Below are 24,621 nucleotides of genomic sequence, written 5' to 3'. Positions count from 1 at the left end.
GAAGGAAGGAATGGTCCTGGATGTTCTCTATGTGAAACCTGAGATGGCCACTTGATAGCAAATATTCAGAACAGGTCCCCGAGCCTGTGTCCCTGGCAGGTTCCAGGTGCTAACTACACACTACACTTCCACTTTAACCAGGTTAGCTTGAAGCAAAACCAACAATGATTCCAGAGCCCCCCAAACGAGCTCCAGCTAGATCCAGCAGGCGCTGGCGTAGAGACCATATTCCTCTGTTCTTACAGAGTTGGAGCTGTGAGAACCTGCCTGACTTCCAGAAGTTTCCCACCACAACTGGGCCTGAGTCACCTCTCTTGCCCCATCAGGGAACAAAGGTATTGAGAGAGGGAGCAAGCTCTTCCTGTCAAGGGTGTCAGCCCTGCGCTTCACCTGACCTCCTCAGCCTCTAGGGAAGAATAAAGAAAGGCTAAGAGGTCATGTCTCTGGTGTGCTACTGTCAAGGCCCTTTAGAACTCTCTATCCTTGAAACTGTGACTAAGTAGAGTGTCCTAGAATTGAAACAGACTACTCTGGAGACAAAGCCTAGCTAGGAACAGAAGAAACCCACAGGCATCCACCCATGGAGCCCCACAAACCCAATACCCTCCCAGAGGCAGTGGGCATATTGGTTCATGTATCACACATTCTTTCTGGACATTATGACAAGACGTAGGAGCTCATTGCAAATGTGATATAAAAGCAAAGGTCTGTTCTAAAAGTCCCTATGTAGGGATAACCCCGGTTTTGCTACCTGAGAAAAGATGGTGGATTGAGGCTTATACTATGACCCAACATTGCTCTATCTGATATGATAGCCATCAAGCCATGCCTATCAAATCAAAATTAGTTGCAAATAATTACTCTGTGGCTCATTTTCAGTAACTGCCTGTGCCTAGTGCTCAGTGGCCTCCGTGACTGGTGGCTGTCCTCTTGGACACACAAAGAATGACCCCATCACTGTAAAAAGTTCCATTGTGCAGTACTAGCCTCAGCCAAACAGCATAACAAAACAGTATAAATTGTTCCAGATGAACACTGATCATACTTAAAGTAAAACGAAGAATGGGTTTCCCATCTGTTCATTTTCATCAACTAATTTTTACACTACACAATATCGATGTCAGTTGCTACTGGGAGTTTTAACCAGGCTGAACTAGTTCACTTGTGAAATTGTGCTGGTTGTCTTTAAGCTTATCGATTGTTTGTTGTCCAAACACTTCAACAGTGTCTAGTCAAGGTTGTACATTGTTCATCTACAGTCTCAAAACAGAATCATTTTAAAGTACCTTGGGAATGTGTTAGAGTATAGTTTTATGATTCTAGGGATTTAAAAAAAAAGGCAAATATTCCGTGTTACAGTCACAAAATTAAAACCAGTATTTTTTTAATCATTTTTTATTTGAATTAGAAACAAGATTGTTTTACATGACAATCCCAGTTCCCTTCTCCCTCCCATCCTCCCCTAAAAACCCCCAACTAAAACCCTACCTACCTATCACATACCCTTTCTTCTGTTCTTCCCCTGACTCAACCTTTCTGCTCTCTCATGACCTCTGCATCCTTCATCTTCTTCCCTTCTCATTCTCATAGCTCCCTCCCCCCTCTTCCCATGCTCTCAATTTGCTTAGGGGATCTTGACCCTTTCCCCTTCTCCAGGGGACCATGTATGTCTCTCTTAGGGTCCTCCTTGTTTACTAGCATCTCTGGCAGTGTGGATTGTAGGCTGGTAATCCTATACTCTATGTCTAAAATCTACATATGAGTGAGTACATATCATGTTTGTCTTTTTGTGATTGGGTTACCTCGCTCAGAATGGTTTCTTCTAGTTCCATCCATTTTCCTGCAAATTTCAAGATTCCATTGTTTTTTTTTTCCACTGAGTAGTACTCCATTGTGTAAATGTACCACATTTTCTCTATCCATTCTTCAGTTGAGGGGCATCTAGGTTGCTTCCAGTTTCTGGCTATTACAAATAGTGCTGCTATGAACATCGTTGAACAGATGTCCTTGTTATATGAATGTGCTTCTTTTGGGTATATGCCTAAGAGTGGAATTGCTGGATCTTGTGGTAGACTCATTCCCATTTTCTTGAGGAGTCACCATACTGATTTCCAAAGTGGCTGTACAAGTTGTCACTCCCACCAGCAGTGGAGAAGTGTTCCCCTTTCTCCATATCCTCTCCGGCATAAACTAAAACCAGTATTTTAAAGTGAAGAAGTATTAAAATATTATAGGGAGGACATTGATAATATTTAGATGAATGGAGTATGAGGTCAGACAAACTTTTATTGGCTTAACAAAACTTTTGTGTCTGGTATGTGCACACACAGACACATAGCATGGACATAGACACACACATGCATACACAGACACACAGTTGTGCACACGGAAACACAGAGATACATCCCAACCAGGGGCTTTCAAATCAGATTCCCATTGTCTTGAGCCTTGAACCCTGCATTCACTGCCAATAGCAAAGCAAAAGACTCTTCACAGAAAGCTCTGGGAATAACCTCTTACCCTCCATTTATTTTAACCCTAGATTGTCAGACTGGACCGGACAATGGAACAGATTGTCTTCCCCGTGCCCAGCATCTGTGAATTCCTGACGAAAGAGTCAAAACTTCGAATATATTACACCACAGAGAGGGATGAGCAAGGCAGCAAGATTAATGACTTCTTCCTGCGCTCTGAGGACCTCTTCAATGAAATGAACTGGCAGAAGAAACTTCGAGGTGAGGGATAGTATTTGGACATGCCCCAGAAATGTGCAGCTCTGGCGCATCACACTTGGCCTGGGTAGGAGCCATTCAGGAGCAGTTAGTAGTGTTGTGCCCCTCTGAGGACAGAGGGCTTTGCTATCTCAATATGTGGGCCAGATCTAAGGGCTCTAAATGGGCTGTGTTCATGCGGCATTTGATTTAATTGGCCCAGGGGGCTTCATGGATGACTAGGAGTGTCTGTTTGGGTGTCTCCCTGTGGAAACTAACTGGACACAGAAAAAGCCAGGCCCTTTCCTTCCCAGGATGGTTCCCTTGGGCTGAGAGTGCACTGGCACACTTGTTCCTCTGAGACTCTTCTATTTCCCCTCTAATGGAGTAACTCAGGTTCAAAACTCCCAGGCATTTTATAGGCAGCAGAGTTGTTTGCCACGTAAGATGCAACATTGCTCATCAGCAGGTCCCGTGGTAAAGCCCAGCCAAATCAAGTGGCGATTACTCGTCTAAGGCACATTTATAGCTCTCCCCCACAGGGCTTCGAGGCTCCCAGTTTTCATTAGGGTTTTAATGTGATCTCAGCACCAGCATCAGCTGTTGTAACCAACTTTGAAAGGATCAGGCTTTATTTGTGAATGTGAGTTGGGAGCCAGGTTTTTTATTATTATTATTCAAAACTCTGAAGTCAAGCTCCAGTTGAGATCTTTAAGGCTCTGCAGGGTGCGGCTGGGGCAGGGGAGAGCTGCGTCAGAGATCAGTTTCCGGGACTTCTTATGCTATCTCTGGTCCCTGCCAGTCTGAGCAGAGCCAGGCCTGCTTTCCTTACCAAACTTGCCTTGTGTGCCTTCCTCTTCATTTCCCTCCACCCCTGGAGTCACACATGGCAAAGAGTTGTGCAATCCAGGGTAGTAGCCGGTCCTCACCCCCAAGGAGGGGGAGGAGACCAGGTGGACTAACTATTCCCAGACCCTCTAGACCCTGAACTATCCACTGGGCAGTAAAGATTCATTTACCCCAGAAAGGCCATCTCATTGTTCCAAGATTTTTCTTGAAGTGCAGCTAGTGCCTTTTCTTCTATCAGCCCTTCTGTTTTTGAGAAATAGAGTTTGTTTTAGGGAAGTTTAAGGACAGCTCTACTTATCATCTGAAATTGTTTTTACTTGGCTTCAAAGGTGTCTACTAAGAGGAAAATAGAAAATAAAAAGTGAATTAAACATTCCGAGTATATAGGAAGGAGAAAGATGCACTCATTAGTAGCAGCATTAAAATGGAACACACTCCACTAAGTAGCTTGCTTCTACCAAGTGTGCTGGAGAGATTTTTCTGTTATGTTTGTGAGGCTGATTTACCTTTGGGTGAAGTAACATAGGTTGTGACTGGTGTGGCAGTCTATTTGGCTGCTGATATTAGTGTTTTTTAGTGTTAAGAAATCAGTATAGAGCTGGAGAAGATGGCTCAGCAGTTAAGAGCACTGGCTGCTCTTGTAGAGGAACCGAGCTCACTTCATGGCACCTGCCTAGCCACTCACAACCATCTGCAACTCCAGTTCCAGGGGATCTGACAGCCTCTTTTGCCTCTGGGAGTACCAAGCATGCATATGGTACACATACACACATGCACGGTAAACTCTCATACAGCTTAAAATAAAGGTAAATAAATCTAGGGGCTTCTTAGAAGAAATTAGTTTTATCTTCTGCAAGAATTAAACACCCAATTTGATTTGCTCTCCAGAAAGCCTTTCTTGCTTTATTCTTGAAACACACACACACACACACACACACACACACACACACACACACACACACGTCGTCCTGTGTGTACTGTCTTCTCGGGCCATCCCTTTCTGACATCTGAAGTTCATGTCTGCGGAAGAGAAGACCCTAGTCTGTGGTAACCAGAAGACAGAGCAAGAAGAGCCTCAGCTAGTTGCTTATGCTGGCCATTTCTTGCTGGGAATTTTCCCTCATGCTTATCACATTAGAGGTGGGAAATGCTGTTTGTGTGGAGCTGTAAGTCATCCAGAAAAGCCAGGTTTCTTTAAAACAAACAACCAGGAACCAGTGTGACCAAGACATGCCCCGATGCAGTTATTTCAATAGCTTTGTCTGTCTTGGGTGCTGGCATTCTCCCTTTTTGCTGTTGTGTGGCAAGTCTATCAAGCCGGCTAAATTACAGTCCTTAGTAAAAGAAAACATGCTGCAAGGTACAGTGGGGGATTTAGCAATGTGTACACTTCTTCCTGTGGGAACTAACGATCTGTAAGGAGGCAGCCAACATAGCATATTTTTAAGTGGCTACAATACAAAGTTGATGGTGACCAGGGCTATAATCAAGCAATGACAGGTTACAGAAGTATAGGAAATGAAGACTTGAAAGAAGAAGAGGGATGGTGGTGACATTTTGTAGGGTAGGCAGGCACAGCCTACAAGATTAGGGAGGAGGGGAGCTATGGTCCACTGCCTACTGCTGCTATAACAAACTGCCTCAAACTCCAATGATTACAACAACTTAAGGGTACTATCTTGCCACGCTGGAAGTCGGGGGTCTGGTGAGGTTCTCACAGAGTTAAAACTCAAGGTATCGGTAGGATGGGTTCATGCCTCCACCTCCAGCATCTTAAGACTCCTAACAGCTGCCTGTATTTCTGGGTTATGAGCCCTTCTCCATCTTCAAATCGAGCAATGTGGAGGAGAGCCTTTTCCAGGCTGTATCCCTCTGATCGAGACTCCTGCCTCCTCCTCCTCTCACTTAAAAGACATTATAAGTCTCTTTACATGTAACACAACACATTCATGAGATGGAGACTCAAGTTTGGGACATTTGACTGGGCATGATTTTGCTTACTATAGGAGGTATGTTAATTGTTTTAATCATTCCCAAAACATGGTGGCTTAAAACAATAAATACTCATTTTTTTTTTATAGTTTCCTGTGGTCAGGAATTTGGGAGTGGCTTAGGCACATGGTTATGTCTTAGGGTCTTTCATTAGGTAGCCTCTGAGATACCCAGGGCTGTTGTCATCTGAGCATGTACCAGTCCTAATGAATACGCTTCTCCGTACTCTGTAGCAGCTCTGGAATCAGGGCATTTCTTTCTTCTGTACAGAAAGACCTTTCCATGAGTCTCACATGTCCTCATGATACCATGGTGGCTTTCCTTAGAGTAAATGGTTGAAGAGTGGGAATGGGGAGAAAGACACAGAGTTTTTATGACCTGCTCTTAGAAACCTCATGCTAGCACCTACAGTGTCTTCCATGTATTAGAAGCAAAGCACTGAAACAGTCATACTCAGGACAATGTGATTAGCTGCCCCTCCTAGGGTGTTCCATCAAAGAAAGAGTTGTAGCAAAGACTGGAGGCATGTGTGTATATCACAACAGAGGGGGGGAGGGAGGAAGTACATGGGTGCTGAAGGGCACAGTGTGTTTGTGGAGGCCACGGCTAGGTTGGAATATAGAAGCAAAGTATGTGGGGAAGGGAAGTGGGAGAAAGACTTGGAGAAGGATGGGACATAGCTCATGAACCACAGGAAGCATAAAGATATTGTGGGTGTTTAACTATCTCCTTGCACGTGGATAAATAACTATTTGCACTACAGGACTGATGATTTATTTACTCAGATATAAAATGAGAGTATAAAGAATGTTAGCTTTGGGAAATTAGATATATTCATAAACTACATGCCCTAATTAAAGGCCATTTATTGGAGTTGTATGAAGAGGGCATGTTCCCATGCAGGGAATTCTGGCTTCCATGGACCATCACAGATTTCCGCTAGCTTCTACTGCTTTTCCTGGACTTCTTAATGAGCTCTTGTGGCATATATGAGGATGCTGCTGTTTTCCCTGAACCTGTCACTCAGCTTCAGCAGTTACCAGCTTTCTCCCAGTAATCTCTCCAGTTCTTTTCCTGTTTTTGTTATGTATATCAGAAGTAGACATCAGTCCCCAAAGAAGTGCCAATAGCTATTGCAGCCAGAACAGATGAGTTCTCATCTCCAGGGTGCTTCCGCAGGCTAGGGATGGGGCTCAGTTATTTAGTGCTTGCCTACCATGCATAAAGCCCTGTGTTTGATCCCCAGTACCATATAAAACTAGGCGTGGTGGTGCACAACTATCACCCCACACTCAGAGAAGAGGAGGCAGAAGGATAAGAAGCTTGAAGTCATCCTAAGCTACATAGCTGGCTTGAGGCTAACTTAGACTACACAAGATCCCCTCTCAAAAAGTATATTCTTTTTTTTTCAGCAATTAATGTACATAATATTAAATTGCTACCTGGAAGTTGGCAGGATTCGGTCAGCTCTTTTGGATGGTGACATTAGCCATCTGTCTTTACCCCTTCCACTGATTCCAGATGATCACTAATTGAGAGACCGCAATACTTCTGGGCATTGGTTTCTCTTATTTTTTAAAATGAAGAATTTCAAACTAGATGATTGCTCATAGCTCTGTAACTCAACAGTTTTGAAACATTGCCTGTGACCAAGTTCCAACATGATATCAACAATTACTAAATTATACAGAGACCTCTTTAATTGTTCCATAACTTTCTTTGGATGGAAGTTTCCAAAGGCTTGGCCGCTGTTGCAGGCATTATTATAGGGTCATTGGATTTGTCATTGGCTGCTGTCCTAAAGTTAAATGAAGATTTCATTGGTAGGGAGGTGGTTCATGGTAGAGATGCTGGCTCACATACCCTGTACTTTGCTCTGGGGGTGGGGGTGGAGACTTATGTGTAATGAGACTATCTTATGGGAGCTGTCCCCTACATGGCCACTTCAGTTACTTCCGTAGCATGGAGTCATCAGTCAAAAGCAATGGCTTGAGAAGATTGTGATGTGCAAAGTATCCCCTGCCCTTTGGCAATAGCTTTGTGACATATCCTTTCTCTCCTGGAGCCTTTGGAATGCGAACTCCACTGCTGACTGTGGTCAGCCACCTGCTGTCCCCAGTTCCTTGGTTTTGAGATCAACTGTGTCAGTTGAGGGAAATGGCAAGTGACTCAATGGTGAGAAAGGGATAACTGTCCTGCACTGGGGAATTAATGGAGTGTTTTTAGCCAAGAAAATGGTACCCGACCCAGTCAGAGGCTCAGCTAGGCCAACTCTGAATGTTCTGTCTCCCTGACATTTCTAAAAGACTGATTGAAATCTTGGGTCTCGGAGCATCTCATCTGATACTGGAGGTCTGGGGGAGACCCAGAATCATAGTGTGTGAACTCTGGATAACCTCAGATTCCATAACTGGTGGAACTGACTGGGGTATGCGGGACTTTCAGCTGGCCCAGCCTTTGCCCTTCTCTTCTTCCTCGAACCCCAATGCATCTTCTGTTAGTGAATCCTCCAATGATCCAATGTCAGATCGCTGTGTGCCAGCTTGGAAACAAATTATCATTCTTACTGTTGTGATCAAAACTGGGAACAAAAGTGTACTTGTGGGGGTCTAATAGGAGGAAAGGCCATGCTGAACACTAGCACTCTGGCATGTCATCACCAACAACCTCACAGACTTCATCTGTTCCCACAGCCCAGCCTGTCTTGTACTGGTGTGCCCGAAACATGTCTTTCTGGAGCAGCATTTCCTTCAACCTGGCCGTCCTAATGAACCTGCTGGTGGCATTTTTCTACCCATTTAAAGGAGTGCGTGGAGGTAACCATATCTTTGTACAATAGTCTTGCTATACAGTACAAGCTAACCTGGAACCCAGGACCCTCCTCTCCTACTTCAGCCTTCTTTCTTAGGATTTCTATTGCTGTGATAAAGCACCATGACTAAAAGCAACTTGGAGAAGGAAAGGTTCGTTTCCTTTACACTTACACATCACAGTCCATCATCAAAGGAAATAAGGGCAGGAACCTGGAGGCAGGAACCGAACAAAGCAGAGGAGGCCATGGGAGAGTGTTGCTTGCTGTCTCGATCCTCTTGGGCTTGCTCAGCCTACTTTTTGATTTTGCTAACAGAACTTTTGGGGAGAAACACAGACTTGTTCTTCACTTTGAGATATTCTTTTCTTAAGTAAATTAAATACTAGGGAATCCCACTGGCATCCAGGTTAAAAATAAAATGTTATTAAAATCATACTTATAAAAAGAAGAAAACAAAATACCCTAAAATCTGAGAATACTGATTTTGAGAACCCATTCAGAGGTGGGGACACTTTGTCACTTAAGTTTCTCTCTCCCCAAATGATTCTAGCTTATGTCAAATTGGCATAAAACTAGTCGGCAAACAGGTATATCCTACCATGCCTGGCTCAGTATCTTTAATTTCAAGGAAACAGCTGATAACAACAGGAAGGCTATAACTTGGGTCTTAAATTATCACTGAAACCATTGGTGCCATTTTGGATCCTAGTTTCTAGATTACCCATTTCCAGATAAGATGAAATAGTAGCTTTTACCCGAGATTTGGTTTTAAATCAAACTTAAAATAGTTTAAAAAAAAAAAAAAGGAGGAGGAGGGAAAGCTATGGAGCCTGTCAGAAATTGTCTTAAGCACCATGTCTTACATATGGAGAAAGCATGTGTCTGAGAAGTTGACAGACACAGTGTGCCAAGCTAGTTAGTGGTAGAGCTGATCTTACAGCATAGACATTTTTGTAATCAATCCACTGTGTGTTTTCCCACACCATACTTCTGGAATAGTTTTCAAAGTAAAGACTGTAAGAAACCTCTGGAATCTTTTTTTTCCCTTTCGAGGCTCAGGGGTGAGGCAGGTCTTGAGACTGTAGCCAGTACTCCTTGCATGTTTAGACTGTGGAGAGCTGCCGGCTACCATTCATGGATTTCCCCCACCCACCATCTCCTTCCAGGCATCCACATGAGCCTTCTGCATGTTTTGATGAGAAAAGGCAAACAGTTTAGGACAACATTTTTCTACTGGGGGACCCTCAGATTGATAACTGGCATTTAACACTGATATTAAGGGGTTCTGGTAGCAGACAGGAAATGCTCCTCCTGTATTAGCTATTCATGCCTCCTCCTTCTCACCACATTAAAGATGCAATCCAAAGCCTCATACATGCTCAGCAAGTGCTCTAGCATGGAGCCATGTACCCAGTCCCATGCATCCCAGTGTCCAGGGAGGTTCAGTTTTTAGCTAAAAATTTCACCAGAGCATTTTAAGCACACCACTTTGCCTTTAGATAAAACAACCTGCCAGCAGCATCCTGTATGAAACTTAGTGGGATAAAGAAGCCCCCAATCAGACCCAGAAAAGAACTGAGAATATTTGAACTGAATATTATAGTTGTAGGTCTAAGCAGTGTATATGTAATAAAAGTTTGTTTAAGGACCAACTTTAAAATGATAACATTGCATAATACTATATACCCTTTCAAGGACTTCACAGTTATATTTGGACTTAGGTTAAAGGCATCATTTACATGGTCACTTCCCCCCCCCCCAAAGCATGGTCTAACTACAGGTCCAGAGGCATTTTTGTTTGTTTGTTTGTTTCTTTCTTTCTTTCTTTCTTTAAATGCCAAATCAGGAAACATGAGTGTTTATGTTTGAAAAGATTTGATTGGAACACAGGTCTACAGTTTTCTTCTGGGGGACCCTCAGCTTGATAACTGGTATTTGAGAGGCACTGACATTAAGGTGTTTCCCTTAACCAAGATGCTAATCAGCAGAGGTTAGAGCAGTAAGGTCAGGGAGTCAGTACAGACTGCATTGCTGATTACCCAGGTCTCCTTCCAATCCCAGCAGATTACTCAGACATTTCTTTGCATGTGTTTTTATGTGCTCTCCATCCCTCTAAAGATATTTCAAGCAGATTTTTATGATTCCCCTGACTGTTTTCATCACTGGTCATTTGTACCAGCATCCAGGTCAGTGTCTGGGGACAGTTAGCTGACACACACACCCCTTCATACTGTAGAATTCTAGACATGGGTTTGCTGGCCACTGGTCATATGACTCTATACAGGCCTCTTTGGTTACTCCTTGATGTTCCTTATATTACTAGATGCTGACACAGTGAGGATGCCGAGACTTTGGTGTGGCTTCAGGAATGCCTAAAAGGTTCTAACAAAATAGTTGTAGAAGCCTAAACCCTTACAGTTCAAATCTGAGACCCCTGAATGAGGTGACTGTTAAGATCTTCCCAACTCTATGGTGATGCACTCTGGGTACAGCACCCACCTTCATTAGCCTGAAGGAGACAAGGTTTCTTTGTCTAATTCTGGGCCATGGACTTTAGAACTCCATGCCAGTGGATTAACTGGAAAGCAGTTTCAGAGAGGAGGAGGATTTAACGTACAAATCCCTTTTCATGATATGGAGACTGAGGTTACCTTGGAAGCAGCAGTTCACTATCAGAGTGAATTCTTCCATTTGTGACATGAGCTATGGGAATTTTCTGTGCTCAGCACCAACTGTCTACAGGAAAATGGTTGCATTCATACTGCTCAGAAAATAGATGTGGTTTGTTAACCTGAAAGTGCTGATGTGAGATCAGTATGTGTTAGACTCTATAGGTGCCGCTCAGTAGTAGGATATTCACCAAGCATGACCAAGGCCAGGATTTGATCTTCAGCTCTTCCAAAATAAAATTTTCTGTGTATGTTTACATCACAATTTCTTGCATCCTAAAAACAAGATTTCTAAAATGTACCTCTAAGACATGCAGAAGATCCTTATTGTGCACAATGCTGTGGTTCTGTGACTTATGAGATCTTAGCAGCCAAGGGCAGCTGTGACCTTAAAAGCTCCTTTGCCAAACATCTCCTCACTGGTGCAGAATCAGATACTGCTCAGTCTATGAGCACGCCGTGGTGGCTCAAGTAAAGACAGTGGGGCTCCTTAAACTTTCTTACAATTGAAATGTTTTTAACTTACTCATGAGTGGAAGGAACAGCATGACAAACTGCCATGTACATCAGCCCAGCTTGAACAATTAGCATTTTGCTAAACTTGTTTCCTTTAGCCCCCTACTGTATTTTTGAAATATTTTAGAGAAGTTTAGACATTTTGTTGTTTTGACCATAAATATTTCAGTGTGCCTCTAACTTATAAGCATATTTTAAAATATATATAACCACCATTCCATTATCATATGTAACAAAACTTAACAGTAAATCCTATAATAGTCCAAATTCACATTTCTCCAGCTGTCTCTAAGATTTCTTTCTAGACCCAGTCTCTTGGAGTCTAGCACTAGTTTTCAGTTAATAGGGAAGAAAGAGCAGGTTCTTGCATTAGTCTCTTCAGTACTTGGGTGCAAGTGTTGTACTGCATTTGGTTAAGATATTAAGAATCTGTTGAAAGCCAGGCTTGGTTGTATGGGTTTTTCAATCCCAGCACATGGAAGGCAAAGCTCTGTGAATTCAAGCCCAAAATGGTCTAGGCCAACCAAAGCAACATAGTGTGATGTTGCCTTTAGCCAAAGAAAGAAATAAAGAGAGAGAGGGGGAGGGAGGGAAGGAAAGGAAGGATAAACAGAAGGAAGGTAAAGAATCTGTTTAAAATGGTTTTTAAACATTTATGAAAATTAAAGATAAGCCAGAGAATGGGAGACAATATTTCCAAAGAATATATCTGAATATATCAGGATTTATATACAGAATATGAACATGTAAAATACTATAATAGAAAAAGAAATATCCCAGTAAAAGAATGGGCAAGGTATTTTGCCCAAATAAATAACAAAAGAAGATCTAAGAATGACCAGTAGGTACATGAGAAAATAGCCAGCATTGTGAATTGTCAGTCAATACAAATTAGAACAGCAGTGATATAATTCTACAGACCTGCTAGAATGGCTAACATACAAAAGACTGTCAATATCAAGGGCTAATAAAAGGCAAAAAAGGTGCAATTTCTTTGGAAAACAATATGGCAGCATCTCACAAAGTTACACATTATACATAAGAAACAACAGTCTACTTCCCTTTGTTTATCCAAAAGAAATGACAGCATCAATTCCACTCCAAGGTTTGCATTTGAATGTTTTAGTGGCATCATTTTGAACATCTCCACACTGGGATGACCACAAATATCCATTCATTTATGGAGTGAATAAATAAATTGTGGTACATCCATAATAACTCAACAACAACAACAACAACAACAAACAATGAAGTAGGAGTAACCAGCCTGATTCTTAAACACTTATAGTTACACACAAAGGACTACATACGAATACAGTTTTTTCTCCATTTTCATGAGAATTGCAAGATTACAGTAACAGAAAGCACACTCTGTAGCCTGAGGGTAGGGGTGGGGTAACACATAAACTGCAAAGAGCTCCAGGAAATCAGTCAGGGTGCTCATGTTTGTCAGGGTGAGCACATTCTGCCTTGATTGTGGTGACACTATTCTATGATGGCCATCTGACTACAGACTGCCAAAATTCTTGATACATATTTACAGTGAGGTTTTTTTTTCTTTTTTTTTAAATAGTAGCTACAGACTATTAACATTAGAGACATGTACCATCTAGCCAATTTTCTATGTAACTGGAGAAACTAGATAAAACCTGAATTACCTTTTAAGTAGAGATACTGCACCAACCCTATAGGTTGATAGAGGAGGCTGAATAAATGACAATTAATGAAAACAGGAGAGAGATTATGATGCCTGGCAGTTGTTAAATGTGCACAAAGTGATACATTGCCTCCAGAACCCACATTTTGAGTTTCCATAAACCTTATATGTCTTTGTGCCCATTTCTTTGTTTTTTTTTAATTAATAAAATTTATTTATGTGTTTCTCACAGCATATATCTTGATCCAGTTCATTCCCTGTCCCTTTGCATCCTCCCTCTGCCCCTGCACCCCTGTACCCAAGTAAAACAAAATTCAAGAGGAAAAAAATAAAATAAAATGAGAATAAAAAATTCTCATTTTTTATTCTCATTTTATTTTATTTTGGTTTGGTTTGGTTTTTCGAGACAGGGTTTCTCTGTGTAGCTTTGGAGCCTATCCTGACACTCTCTGTGGAGACCAGGCTGGCCTCGAACTCACAGAGATCCGCCTGTCTCTGCCTCCTGAGTGCTGGGATTAATGGAGTGTGCCACCAACATCCGGTGAGAATTGTTTTAAAAGGCATGGGGAAGAATTAAAAATCTTATTACGGAAGTTGCAGTGAAACCCAACAAGTCATACCATATACTCCTTGGTCCATACATCTGTGCATACAAGTGTTCATTACAAAGAGTCATTGGTCTGGTTGAGGCCCTTGGTCTCCACTACATACTCAGTGCTGGACCCCCACTAGGACTCTTCCTGGACATCCGGCTGGTGTCCTATGTTGTGGAGATCCTGCAGTTTTGGGTCTGTGAGTCAAGTTCCTTTATGTGTTCCAGCAGATCACAGATGGGGTGGGTGTTGGGGAGTGGGGCCAAGTCATAACCCTGGTTCTGGGCCTGAGCAGCTGCAGGGTTGATCCACCAGATGAGAAATGGGGACAACTGTCCCATGCTCAGGATTTCAGGGGTGGCTCACCCTCACCACACGTCAGCTAAAGGGGTTTGATCTGTTATGCTGTCCCGCTAGGATACAGGGCCTGCTCTCCCGAGTGTTGCAGCTGGTGGGGATCAGGGATGGCTCTCCCACTCTTATGACCACAGGGCCAGCTCTCCCACCTGTCTTGGAATTGGTGAGTTGAGCATGGTGGAGGGCTTCTTTCTCCTGCTCATGCCACCACAAGACAGATGAGAAATGGGGCAGCTCTCCCATGCTTACCACTTCCTGGCTGGCTTACCCACCCCTGTGCTAGTCCACCTAGCAAGCTTGCTGGGAGGATTCCCTGTCTCTACCTCCCACTCACTGGGTTTACAGGAGAGCCACCACACCCACCCAACATTAACATGGATACGGAGATCTGAATTGCTACTTTGTGCCTGTTTTTAACCAGTTTTTCCTTCTGAAGGATACCAAAAGTGAAAAAAAAAAAAAAAAGTGGTTGGCTCGAGGGGGACAGTTGTTGAAGGGACAATCAATGCCTCTGGGCGGGTGTGACTTAGCCAGAGAAAGAGCAGCCACCTGCATAGTTACCTCTTCTTGAGCTGTGCTATATACTTCTGGCCATTCTAAAGAAGAGAAATCCCTTTATATAAGTGTCCTGAATCATGTAGCACTGCTTGTTTACATCCGAGGGAGATTCAAAATGTGACAGCATTTGCAATAGGGGTGTTTTATTTTTTTTTAATGAGTGTTTTACAGAACTGTATTTTTAGCCATGTTGGCTCATATTATGTAACCAAGCCATCTCGTGGGACACTCTAAATAGAACCTGAAATAGCAAGAGATGACAGAAACTGGTAGGAGCTCGTTGACTGCAGGGATAATCTAACTGTAGATGATGCTCAAGAGCCAGAAGTGGCCTTGCTCCTTCCCTTGAGGAAATCAGATTGCACCATGGAACCTGCAGTTTTCCTTTACATATTGTTAATAGAAAATAAGCTTAGGCTTCCAGTTCCTCCATTCCCAGGAATGAATTAGGACCTACAGATCAGTTTTATTTGTTGAATAAGTATCTGGTAGATCCTCTGTGCCAGGTACTTTTCTCAGGGAATTTGGAGTCTAGACAGAAGACAGACAAGTAAAATGACGGTTAGAAAATAGTGGCATTTGGGGCTGGAGAAGATAGCTGAGCAGCTAAGCATACTAGCTGCTCTTCCCGAGGGCCTGGGTTCAAGTCTCACAAGAACCCACACGGTAGTTTATAGCTGTCTATAATCCTGCCCCAAGTAATCTGACACCCTCACACAGACACACATGCAAGCAAAACCCCAGTGCATGTAAAAATAAATAAATCTTTTAAAAGAAAGGAAAGAAAGAAAGGAAATGAGCCGCATTTGAGCCAGGAGTGTACCTCAGTGGGTAGAGAGCTGAGCAGCATGCCAGGCCTATAGAAATGACCAAGAAGTATGGGGAGGAGAACACTTTGCAAGTTCTTTGTGAGTAGGAATGGCTTGCCAAAAAAGTACCAGTAATATGTCAGTTAAACACAGGTACTCAGGAGGACCAAAGAGTTTTCCAGGCAGAAGAAATATGAATGATGCCTTGGAAGTCTAAAAACAGTGAAGCTTTGAGGATTTGAGGTGAAAATCAGAACAACATAGTTTAGAGAGGTGACTGAAGAAAAGTGTCATTAGACCTGCCTTAATCTGTCATCTAGATGCCATGAAAACAAATTCCAAAGGACTCTGTTTTGTCTTTCCAGGAACATTAGAGCCACACTGGTCAGGCCTCCTGTGGACAGCCATGCTTATCTCTCTGGCAATTGTCATCGCTCTGCCCAAGCCTCATGGCATCCGGGCCTTAATTGCTTCCACAATCCTACGGCTGATATTTTCAGTTGGGTTACAGCCCACACTGTTTCTGCTGGGAGCTTTCAATGTAAGTATGAATAGTTTTATAGCACAACTCTTGTTTGTGAGTTAATAGGAATGTTTTTCATTTGGTCCCTCACATCTTGGCCTGTGCTTTAAATCCAGAAATAAATAAAAAGACTGTCAGATTGGCATCTTCCTTTGACCTCTTTAGGGCCTCCAAGGGCATCTTTTGGGTCTCAACAGGCCCTTTTCTTGGGAGTAGCCCTCTCAAGAATTAGACAGTAATGATAACAGTAGAGGAAGTTTAAGTGAGTTTGACCAGTCAGGCCAAAGGTTTGTTTGTGCCATAGGTTTTTAGCCAGTAAGGCAAATGATCAAATATTAACATAGCACTCACTTGTCAAGGCTCACTCAAAAAAGAGGGGAGAGGTTAGAGGGCCTGTTCAAAAAGCAGATGGAGCAAGTGGAGAGAGAAGAGAATTAGGGATTGCTATTTAGATGTCAGTGGAACACATAGGAATGCCGTCATTATAGCTGAAGGGATGCCAAGGGTTCTCAGGAAATGGTGATGGCTGATGGAAGGTTGTAAGTGGCACAGGGCTCTTGGTGGAGGAAAAGAGAAAATTCAGGCATGAAAGGTATCATGGGTATCTAAAGGTAACTTCCTTTGGTTTGGGTTTCTGTTCTAAGCATATAAGAAAGCTGAGGTGACTATATAAAAATGGAAGTGTCAGAAAAATAAGGGTATTACCTAACCATGTCTAGGTATCCAGACAGCAAAGGCAACAAGGATGTTGGCAAGATAAGCTCAGAGAAAGGCATTGTGGTTGAAATTGTGAGTTTTGTTTATTTGGTTTTTGTTTTCAGACAGTCTTGCTGTGTAGTCAAGATTAGTCTTGAACCTTCTATGTAGCCCAGGCTGGTCTTACATTCACTATGTAGCCCATGCTGACCTCAAACTCATGGTCTTCCTGCCTTAGCATTCCAGAATGGTAAGGTTATGGGTGTCTGCCGTCCCACCCTATGAAGTTGTGCCTTAAAGAATAGGAAAGGCAAGGCCAGGAAGTACAAGAGTCAGAAAAGCACTGCTTATTTTAGGCCCCATAGACTAAAGTGGAGCAACACAGCAAGAGTGTGTTTTGGGTGGGGACTAATCCCAGGACACTGAACTCTAGGAAAAAATCCATTGGACCTCATCTTCCAGGTCCACGTCCATTTCCAAAATATCAACCTGTAGTGGTAAATGTTAAGGGAGAAATTAAAGAAAGGTTCAATGGTACAATCCATACAGGAAGTACTAGGTTCGACAAAATTAAGACTAGTGTAATTGTGAGACTTATCAGAGGCCTACAGAAATGATCACGAATCTGTGAGGAAGAAAACCTGCACACTCAGGTTTCCAAAATGCTTTAGTGGGTAGTTTTGTAGACGTGTCAGTTGGGAATAATTTTGTACGGAATAAACGCTGGGAGACTCTCTTCACCTTGGTAGGAAGTGCTGGCAGTGTTTTGAGCAAGACGATTTGTACAAAGGCATTCTCAAAAATTCATTCACCCGTGTTATGTTGACTGAAGTGGGAGGTGCTGTAGGCATCAAGGCCTTTGGGTGCTCTGGTGGTGCTTTTGATCAGGTGTGGTAAGGCTGAGTCATGGTGGAGACAAAAGAAACAACATGGGGCATCACAGAGCTGAAGGAAAGAATACCACAAGGTGGGCAAAAAGGCAGAGCCATATCCTTGACAAACCATGGCAAGGTCTTTTTCTTCAAGCAAAGAAAATATTTGTCTTGATTGGGAGGGCAATAAAAGGTACACGTTTATTATACGTATTAGTTGCTTTTCTGTTGCTGAGACAAAAACACCATAATCAAGGCAATTTATAAAGCACTGGGCTTATGACTTCAGAAAGTTGGATTCCACTGATGGCAGAGAGAAGGTATGGCAGCAGAAAAGCTGGAAGCTCACAAATTGATCCCCAAGCAGGAAGCAGAGAAAGCAAAATGGGAATGGTGCTAGTCTTTTGAAACCTCAAATCCTCTCCCTACTCCCATCCCCCACCCTGTGACACACTTCCACCAACAATGCCACACTTCCTAATCCTTCCCAAATAGTCTACCAACTGGGGACCAAGTATTCAAATACATGAGCCTATGCAGTCTATTCTCATTCAAACCACCTGGGTCTTGGGGTAGGGAGTGTTCATGTGTGTACATGTGTTTGTGCAGTGCATATGGAGATCAAATGTCAACCTCAGTGTCATTCCTCAGGAGGCATCAACCTTCTTACAGTCCCTCTCACTGGCTTAAGGCTTGCTGATTTGGTTAGGTCAGCTAGTCCCGGGGACCTGCGTGTCTCTGCCTCCCCAGCACTGAGATAACAAGCACACACATCACCACATAATATTTTTTTTTTCTTTTCTACATGGGTTCTGGGTATCAGATTCAGGCTTGCATAGGAAACACTTGAACAACCTAGCCATCCCCCTAGCCTAAGAATGACAAATCTAACTACAAAATTTCCAGTCATGGATGACTGGGCAAAGACTATAGCCACCATTTCAAATGAAATGATGCAACAATCAAGTTTTTAAGGTGAAAACGCATTCACGTTGTTCCCTTAACATGCTTGAGGTGACAAGACATGCCTATTAATGTTAGTGCTGACATTTTAAAATCTGTGAGCACGGTGGCCAAGAGAGACAGTTCTGGAGAAGGTGTCACATGTGTCACATGCAGTGAGAAGAAGTTTAAGAGCGAATACAGGATGATCAGATGACGGATAGATGGATGGACTGGCAAATGTACAGAAAGACTCTTAGTACTTCAGAGATTGTCTACCATGTACTGTCTAGTTCTTTTCGCTCTGTCCTTTAATTATTCCACAGATAACACATCTTTAACACAAACCACTTGCAAGAAACTCAAGTTAGACAACTAATTACCATTTGTAATGCATTAGCTGTGGAGGCCAGTTATCATAAATAACCACTTAGAGGGATTTTGTTTTTGTTTTTAGCAGGAGACACCAGCTATACTGTATGGGAGAAGGAAGAATAACTGAACAGACAGAAGAAGGCTGGGGGAGGAGGCTAGGGGGTGGGATCAAAAAGCTGGACCACTTGGGTTTAAGGTTAAGACAAGGTGACGAGTCTTGTGCTGGAGGAAGCGGGGATGGATGCTCTCAGAGCATAAGCAAAGATGTGGTGTGTATGGGCAGACTCCCTTGGAGATAGAGCAGGAAAGAACAGGAAGCTAGATCAAAAGCTGATAAAGCAGAGTCAATATGGAGTAGGGCAATGGGCTGAGAAAGCAGTGAGCATTAAAGAGAACAATGAGTCGATTGTTGGCCTGTTCAGATTTTTAAAACTTGGATATATGTGGAGGTTCTGTGATGTCAAATGGATTATGATTACCCCTCATCTCTCCAAACCCCTCTTCCAAAACTCTGTCCAGAGTCAGTCATGCTTTGCTACACTGTGAAGGACTCTTACACACATGGTTAGAACTCAGGGAAAACCTGGCCTGAGAAAGCCAGAGGCTCTCTGTGTGTGCTAGAGTCCTCACTTATCTGATTGTCAGGGAGCTCACTTACACTGGCCTACAGATTAGCTGGCAGGATACCTGTGCACCTGGTGCCAAGGGAGCTAGAGTAGCGGAAGATGGTTTTCCTGGGTACATTCAAAGAACTTTCTCTCCAGCCTTTTCTGTTTTACTAGAGATGGACTTCCAAACATGGGGTTTCTATCCAAATACAAATGTATCAGCCAGTATCAGAGTCCCTCCAAGAATAGGTATCAGGAAACCCAATGCTAGCTGAAGCAGAGGGGAAATGCATTGGTTCATTTTGTCACAGAAATCAAGAGCTTGACTTCAGGAATAGCTAAATATAGGGGCTTATACAATGGCATCAGGGCCCAGTTCCTATGTTCCTTTGTTTGGCTGTGTCCTCTGTAATGTTGTGGTTTCATGACCCGTGGTATGGTAAGAAGAGGCCAGCAGCCCTGAGCTCATAACTGTCAAGGTCAAGGTAAGTAGGAAAAACATAACAAAACAACAACAACAAAATTGTCTTTTGCTATAATCCCAGGGTAAATGCTGCTGGGTTTCATTGACTTCATTTGGTCATATAACTATCCTTAAACAGTCATTATATCTTGAAGAACAGAACATTGTGATTGGCCAGGATGAAGCTACTTCCAGACCCAAGAACTGATTCTTGCAAAGAGTGAATTCCCATAAGAAGATCAGAAGTCATTTCCAGAAAGATGTACAAGAGGAAAAGCTCATCCTGGCAAACCTTATTTTTGTTTCTCAAGAAAATGTTCATCTTACTTGTGAATGTATAAGCAAAGGAAGATGAAAATTGTCCACTTCTCATTTAGTTCCACCTCTGTAGTATCTGGAATGGAGCCGGCTCAGACACGAAGCCTTAACCATGCTGATCACAGAGTTCATGGATAGAGGCGACTTTTGTGTTTGACTGACTCATATAAGAATGTTAGAAATGGTTCATTTCGAAAATCGTAATTTCAGTATGTGTTAATTTTGTTTTTGCCGTACACAAGTGCTGCTTCATTACTGGTGCACAAGAAATCACTTGACTACCGTGTAATTTGTAATATGCCTGAAAAGCAAAGGAATGGAATGACTTGGAGTCATAGGACAGTTCTGAGTGGCCCCTAGGTGCTACAGCTCCTCTTGGGTTCTCATGCACAGTTGAGCATGGTCTGCACCATCTGACTCTTCCTTCCACCATCTGTTCTCAGGTCTGCAATAAAATCATCTTTCTGATGAGCTTTGTGGGCAACTGTGGGACGTTCACCAGAGGCTATCGAGCCATGGTTCTGGATGTTGAGTTCCTCTATCATTTGCTGTATCTGCTGATCTGTGCCATGGGCCTCTTCGTACATGAGTTCTTCTATAGTTTGCTGGTGAGTGCCCGGTGTTCCCATGTTTCACACCTAGAGAACTGTGTCATCTCTTACCACAGACCCCACCTTCTAATAGCAGCTAGTGTGCCTGGTCCTATAATGTCAAGCCCCACCTGCATGCAGTCTTGGGAGGATCTAAGAGAAAAATGACACAGGAAACAAGGCAGCTCCTGGGAACCTGATAGTACACAGTCCCATTGTGTCCTGTGTGAGGCACATCTGTAGTTAACACTCATAGAAGAGGTGCCCATGTAATTCACATGTTTTCTATATGTGTCTGTTTCTCTGACTCAGGCAGCACTTGCTAAGACACTATCATCTGCAGTCCCCTGGGATCCGTTTCTCAATGCAACCATGTAAGGACCAAAGTAGGAGTAAGATGTAAAGCCCCAAGACCCATGACAAAGAACTTGCTAGATAAAAGTGATCTTGTTCCCATGGAGCCAGGTGGCTAAGGCCTTGGCAGTCTGTGAGTTGGTTCTGTCCCTTTTCTTGGGAGCAGATTAAGTTACAAGTGAAATAATGATTTTCTGTCCTGTAGTCAGAGGAAACCTAGATCTAAAAAGTTGGAGATAAGAAATTTCATTGTACCTACATAACATGGCAGGAAGCATAAACTTGAACTATCATGAAAACACAAGAAATATAAAAATATGAAGATCAAAAATGTCCAAGGCCTCAGTATTGGCTTAAGAAGTGAAGGGAGGTAGGGAAGGGAGGAAGGGATTTACAAAGGGTGGATGGGGAAAGTCCTTTAAGGAAGTGCTATCTGTGTGGTTTCTGGGCTGCTTGCTCTTGTCTGTGCCTCAGGTTCCTCAACTAACAAGTGAGAAGGATGAGTTTCCCTGACAGGGATACTGTTTGGGTCATACGCAACTGTTCATGTCAGCACCCTAGACAAGCATAGCCACACGATGCCTCACTATTCTTATCTTTGCCATCCTCTGTTCTTGCTCTCACACAAAAATATCATAAAGAATTCACCAGGATTAGCCCATCTCATTAGTGGTAGATGTTGGCAGGCTAAACGGAATGGATTATTTTCTCTAGTTTCAGAATCTCTGTGGCTATACTTTGAGGTTTTAGGCAAAGAGGTTGCAGGATGTACTTGTGAGTGCCATTATGTGGCCTATTTTGGTCATTCTACATTAGAAATCTTTGGAGCCCTGTATCTATTCTGGAACCTTTCTGTGTCATGCAAGAACATCCTTGGACAAAGTTCCAACCTGTGAGTCAAGGAGACCTACATCCACCAGTCCAGCAAACTCCTGTCTGTCCTGGGTGGAGTGACAGAAGTCAGTGGGGTCTCTCTTTTGTTCCTGCTCTTGGGGTGTCTCTGTCTCCCAAGAACAGACTTGCCTTTGACCCATGCCATCTCTCCCTGTGGGGATATAGCTCTCCCTGCTAGTGTCCCTCCTATTGATCTTGTTTCCTTATCTTCATTTTCATCCCTTTCTTTGAAGTCACTTGTGGAGCCAGCCAGGGCCCTCCCTAAATGCAAGGGACAGAGTAGGATGAGATGAACACTCCTTACCTCACAACCTCGCCATCCACAAAACAGTAGCTGCCACCTCTTGCCAAGTACATGCTTTTCCCACACTCTCACCCTACTTTTGAGGTAGATGATGTCTTCAGTTCACATCTGAGGATTATGAGGCGTAGTAAGGTCAGGTGACTTCTGCCCTAAATCACAGTAAGTTGAGCCCCCCCCCCAGTCCAAACTGCATACATCTTGAGAGCATGGATAAGCCTGTGGCTCTATGAAACTGGCATTTCATTCTATAGTTCACACCTGTGCTTTCAAAACTCCCCCCCTATCTAGCACAGAAGCATGGTGGGGTCAGCCTAGATCATGGCAAATGCTGTTCCTGTGTGCTTCTAGGGGTACTCTGAGCCTTGGCTTGCCTGTGAGCTTCTTTTCTTGTCCAAAGAATACTAAATATGTCCTATGAGAATTCAAAACACAATACTGAAGCTGTTCAAATTATCCCACAAAGAAAGCAAGCCTCCCGTGTTCAACACATAGAGACCTCCAGCAGAGAAATCTAGTACCCCTCCCCTCCCCCCCCCAGTAGTCAGAGCTTCCTCATCTTAGGCAACCCAGGTGGGGAAGTAGATAGAACAGTGATCCCTTGGCCTAATTAAAGTGCCATGGCCCCCCAGAAACTGTCTGGACCTGGCCTCAAGTCTGCATTCTAGTTGTATTCTTAAGAAAACATTAACACCTGAGATGAAAATGTCCAAAGTTGATAAGCAGCAGGTGACAGAATGGGAACTCCAGATGTTCACTAAACATGAAGACATGCTCATCCCTAAGTGCTCAACCAAAACAAGCTCATTAAAACATCCATGGTGTCGTGATTTTAACCTGTCATTTGAGAAAAGGTTAAAAAAGCATAATAATTCCTGGTCTGGTAGCTTTGGGGACCCAATGGTTATAAATTTTTATTTACTAAATATAACTTGATCTAGCATGCTTGGATTGGTTTCTGGAAATTAGAAAGCCATAAGTAGACAGGCGTGCATACAGGCATATCCAGAGATATTCATCACAATGGCAATTCTGATAACACAACTGAAAACATCCTGACTAATCAGAAACTGATATTGGCTATGTTATATGTATTCTTCCCATCTACTGCTAGGAGATCATGTTGACATGAAATGTTCCTGAACATTGTCTGAGAGTGGCTATATGTGTCATTATTACAGTATCTTAATGATATCTATACTTTACATGTTTAAGAAATGAATAACATGAATGGATGTCTGAAGATGATGGAATTATTAGGTTTTTTTTCTTTGAACTCTATCTTTTCCAAATTTTCTACTTTGAACAAGGGTCAATTTTTGTTTGTTTAATTGAGAGGTTTTCCTTTTATAAATAGTATGTGTTTGTTGTTTCAAATTCAAAATTACTGAAAAAAAAAAACTATAAGATTCTTCTCTGGTTTGATCTGTTGTGTATGTGTGGCCCCTGCCCTCAGATCCCTTTGTTCATTGTGTGACATGCTCTTAGTTCTTCAGACTGCACTGCTGTTAACTGCTCTTAACCAATGTTAAGAGCAACAGTCTTTAATTCTCTTTTGTGGATTGAATGCTACCTCTTGGCTTCCTTTTAAGGATCCTGCTCTACCCAGTTCCCTCTAGGAAACTAGTTTTAGGACACAGATTGGAGTTAGGCTGGGGAGGAGAAGAGTTAATTGGCCAGAAAATGGCCTCAGATATAAAATTCTAAACTGGAAGACATTGAGAGATTAGCCATTTCCATTCACTCATTTTACAGATGAGGAGACGGAGGTCCTGGGAGGCTCAGTCAGTATCTTCTGTAAATCAAAAGCAGAGTCAAGAGCCCCAGTGCTTTCTCCATGACTTACTTCACCAAAGCCACAGTGAAGAGCAAGCCTTTCAGGGTTGTCTAGACATGAGGACAGAAGGCACATTAATTAACAAAACAAAAGACTACCCCTTCAGCCGGGCCTAGAAGCATGTGCCTATAATCCTAGATGATCAAGAAGATGAGGCAGGAGGATAAAAAGTTTGCTGACAGCATGGGCAACATAGGAAGACTCCATCTTAAAAAAATAACAATAAGGGCTAGAGAGACGGCTCAGAAGGAAAGAGCCCTGACTGCTCTTCCAGCAGAGTCAGGTTCAATTCCCAGCACCCACATGGCAGATACACATCTGTCTC

At 42.9% G+C, this 24,621-nt stretch overlaps 1 protein-coding gene across 12 annotated transcripts in view; it reads left to right on the top strand.

The window, feature by feature from the left end:
* The window catches only part of Itpr1 (inositol 1,4,5-trisphosphate receptor type 1), a 342,412-nt gene that overhangs the window by 280,880 nt on the left and 36,911 nt on the right, over window positions 1–24,621 (top strand). For all 12 annotated transcript variants that reach the window (XM_035448428.1, XM_035448429.1, XM_035448427.1 and 9 more), the window contains 4 exons: window positions 2,543–2,735; window positions 8,246–8,368; window positions 15,889–16,064; window positions 20,764–20,928. In XM_035448428.1, coding sequence (XP_035304319.1) covers window positions 2,543–2,735; window positions 8,246–8,368; window positions 15,889–16,064; window positions 20,764–20,928 — 657 coding nt within the window. The remainder of the gene's footprint in view (window positions 1–2,542; window positions 2,736–8,245; window positions 8,369–15,888; window positions 16,065–20,763; window positions 20,929–24,621) is intronic.

The sequence above is a fragment of the Cricetulus griseus genome, chromosome 8, assembly GCF_003668045.3.
Source record: "Cricetulus griseus strain 17A/GY chromosome 8, alternate assembly CriGri-PICRH-1.0, whole genome shotgun sequence".
NCBI classification, from domain to species: Eukaryota; Metazoa; Chordata; class Mammalia; order Rodentia; family Cricetidae; genus Cricetulus; species Cricetulus griseus.
This window is presented reverse-complemented; position numbering and strand designations above follow the sequence as displayed.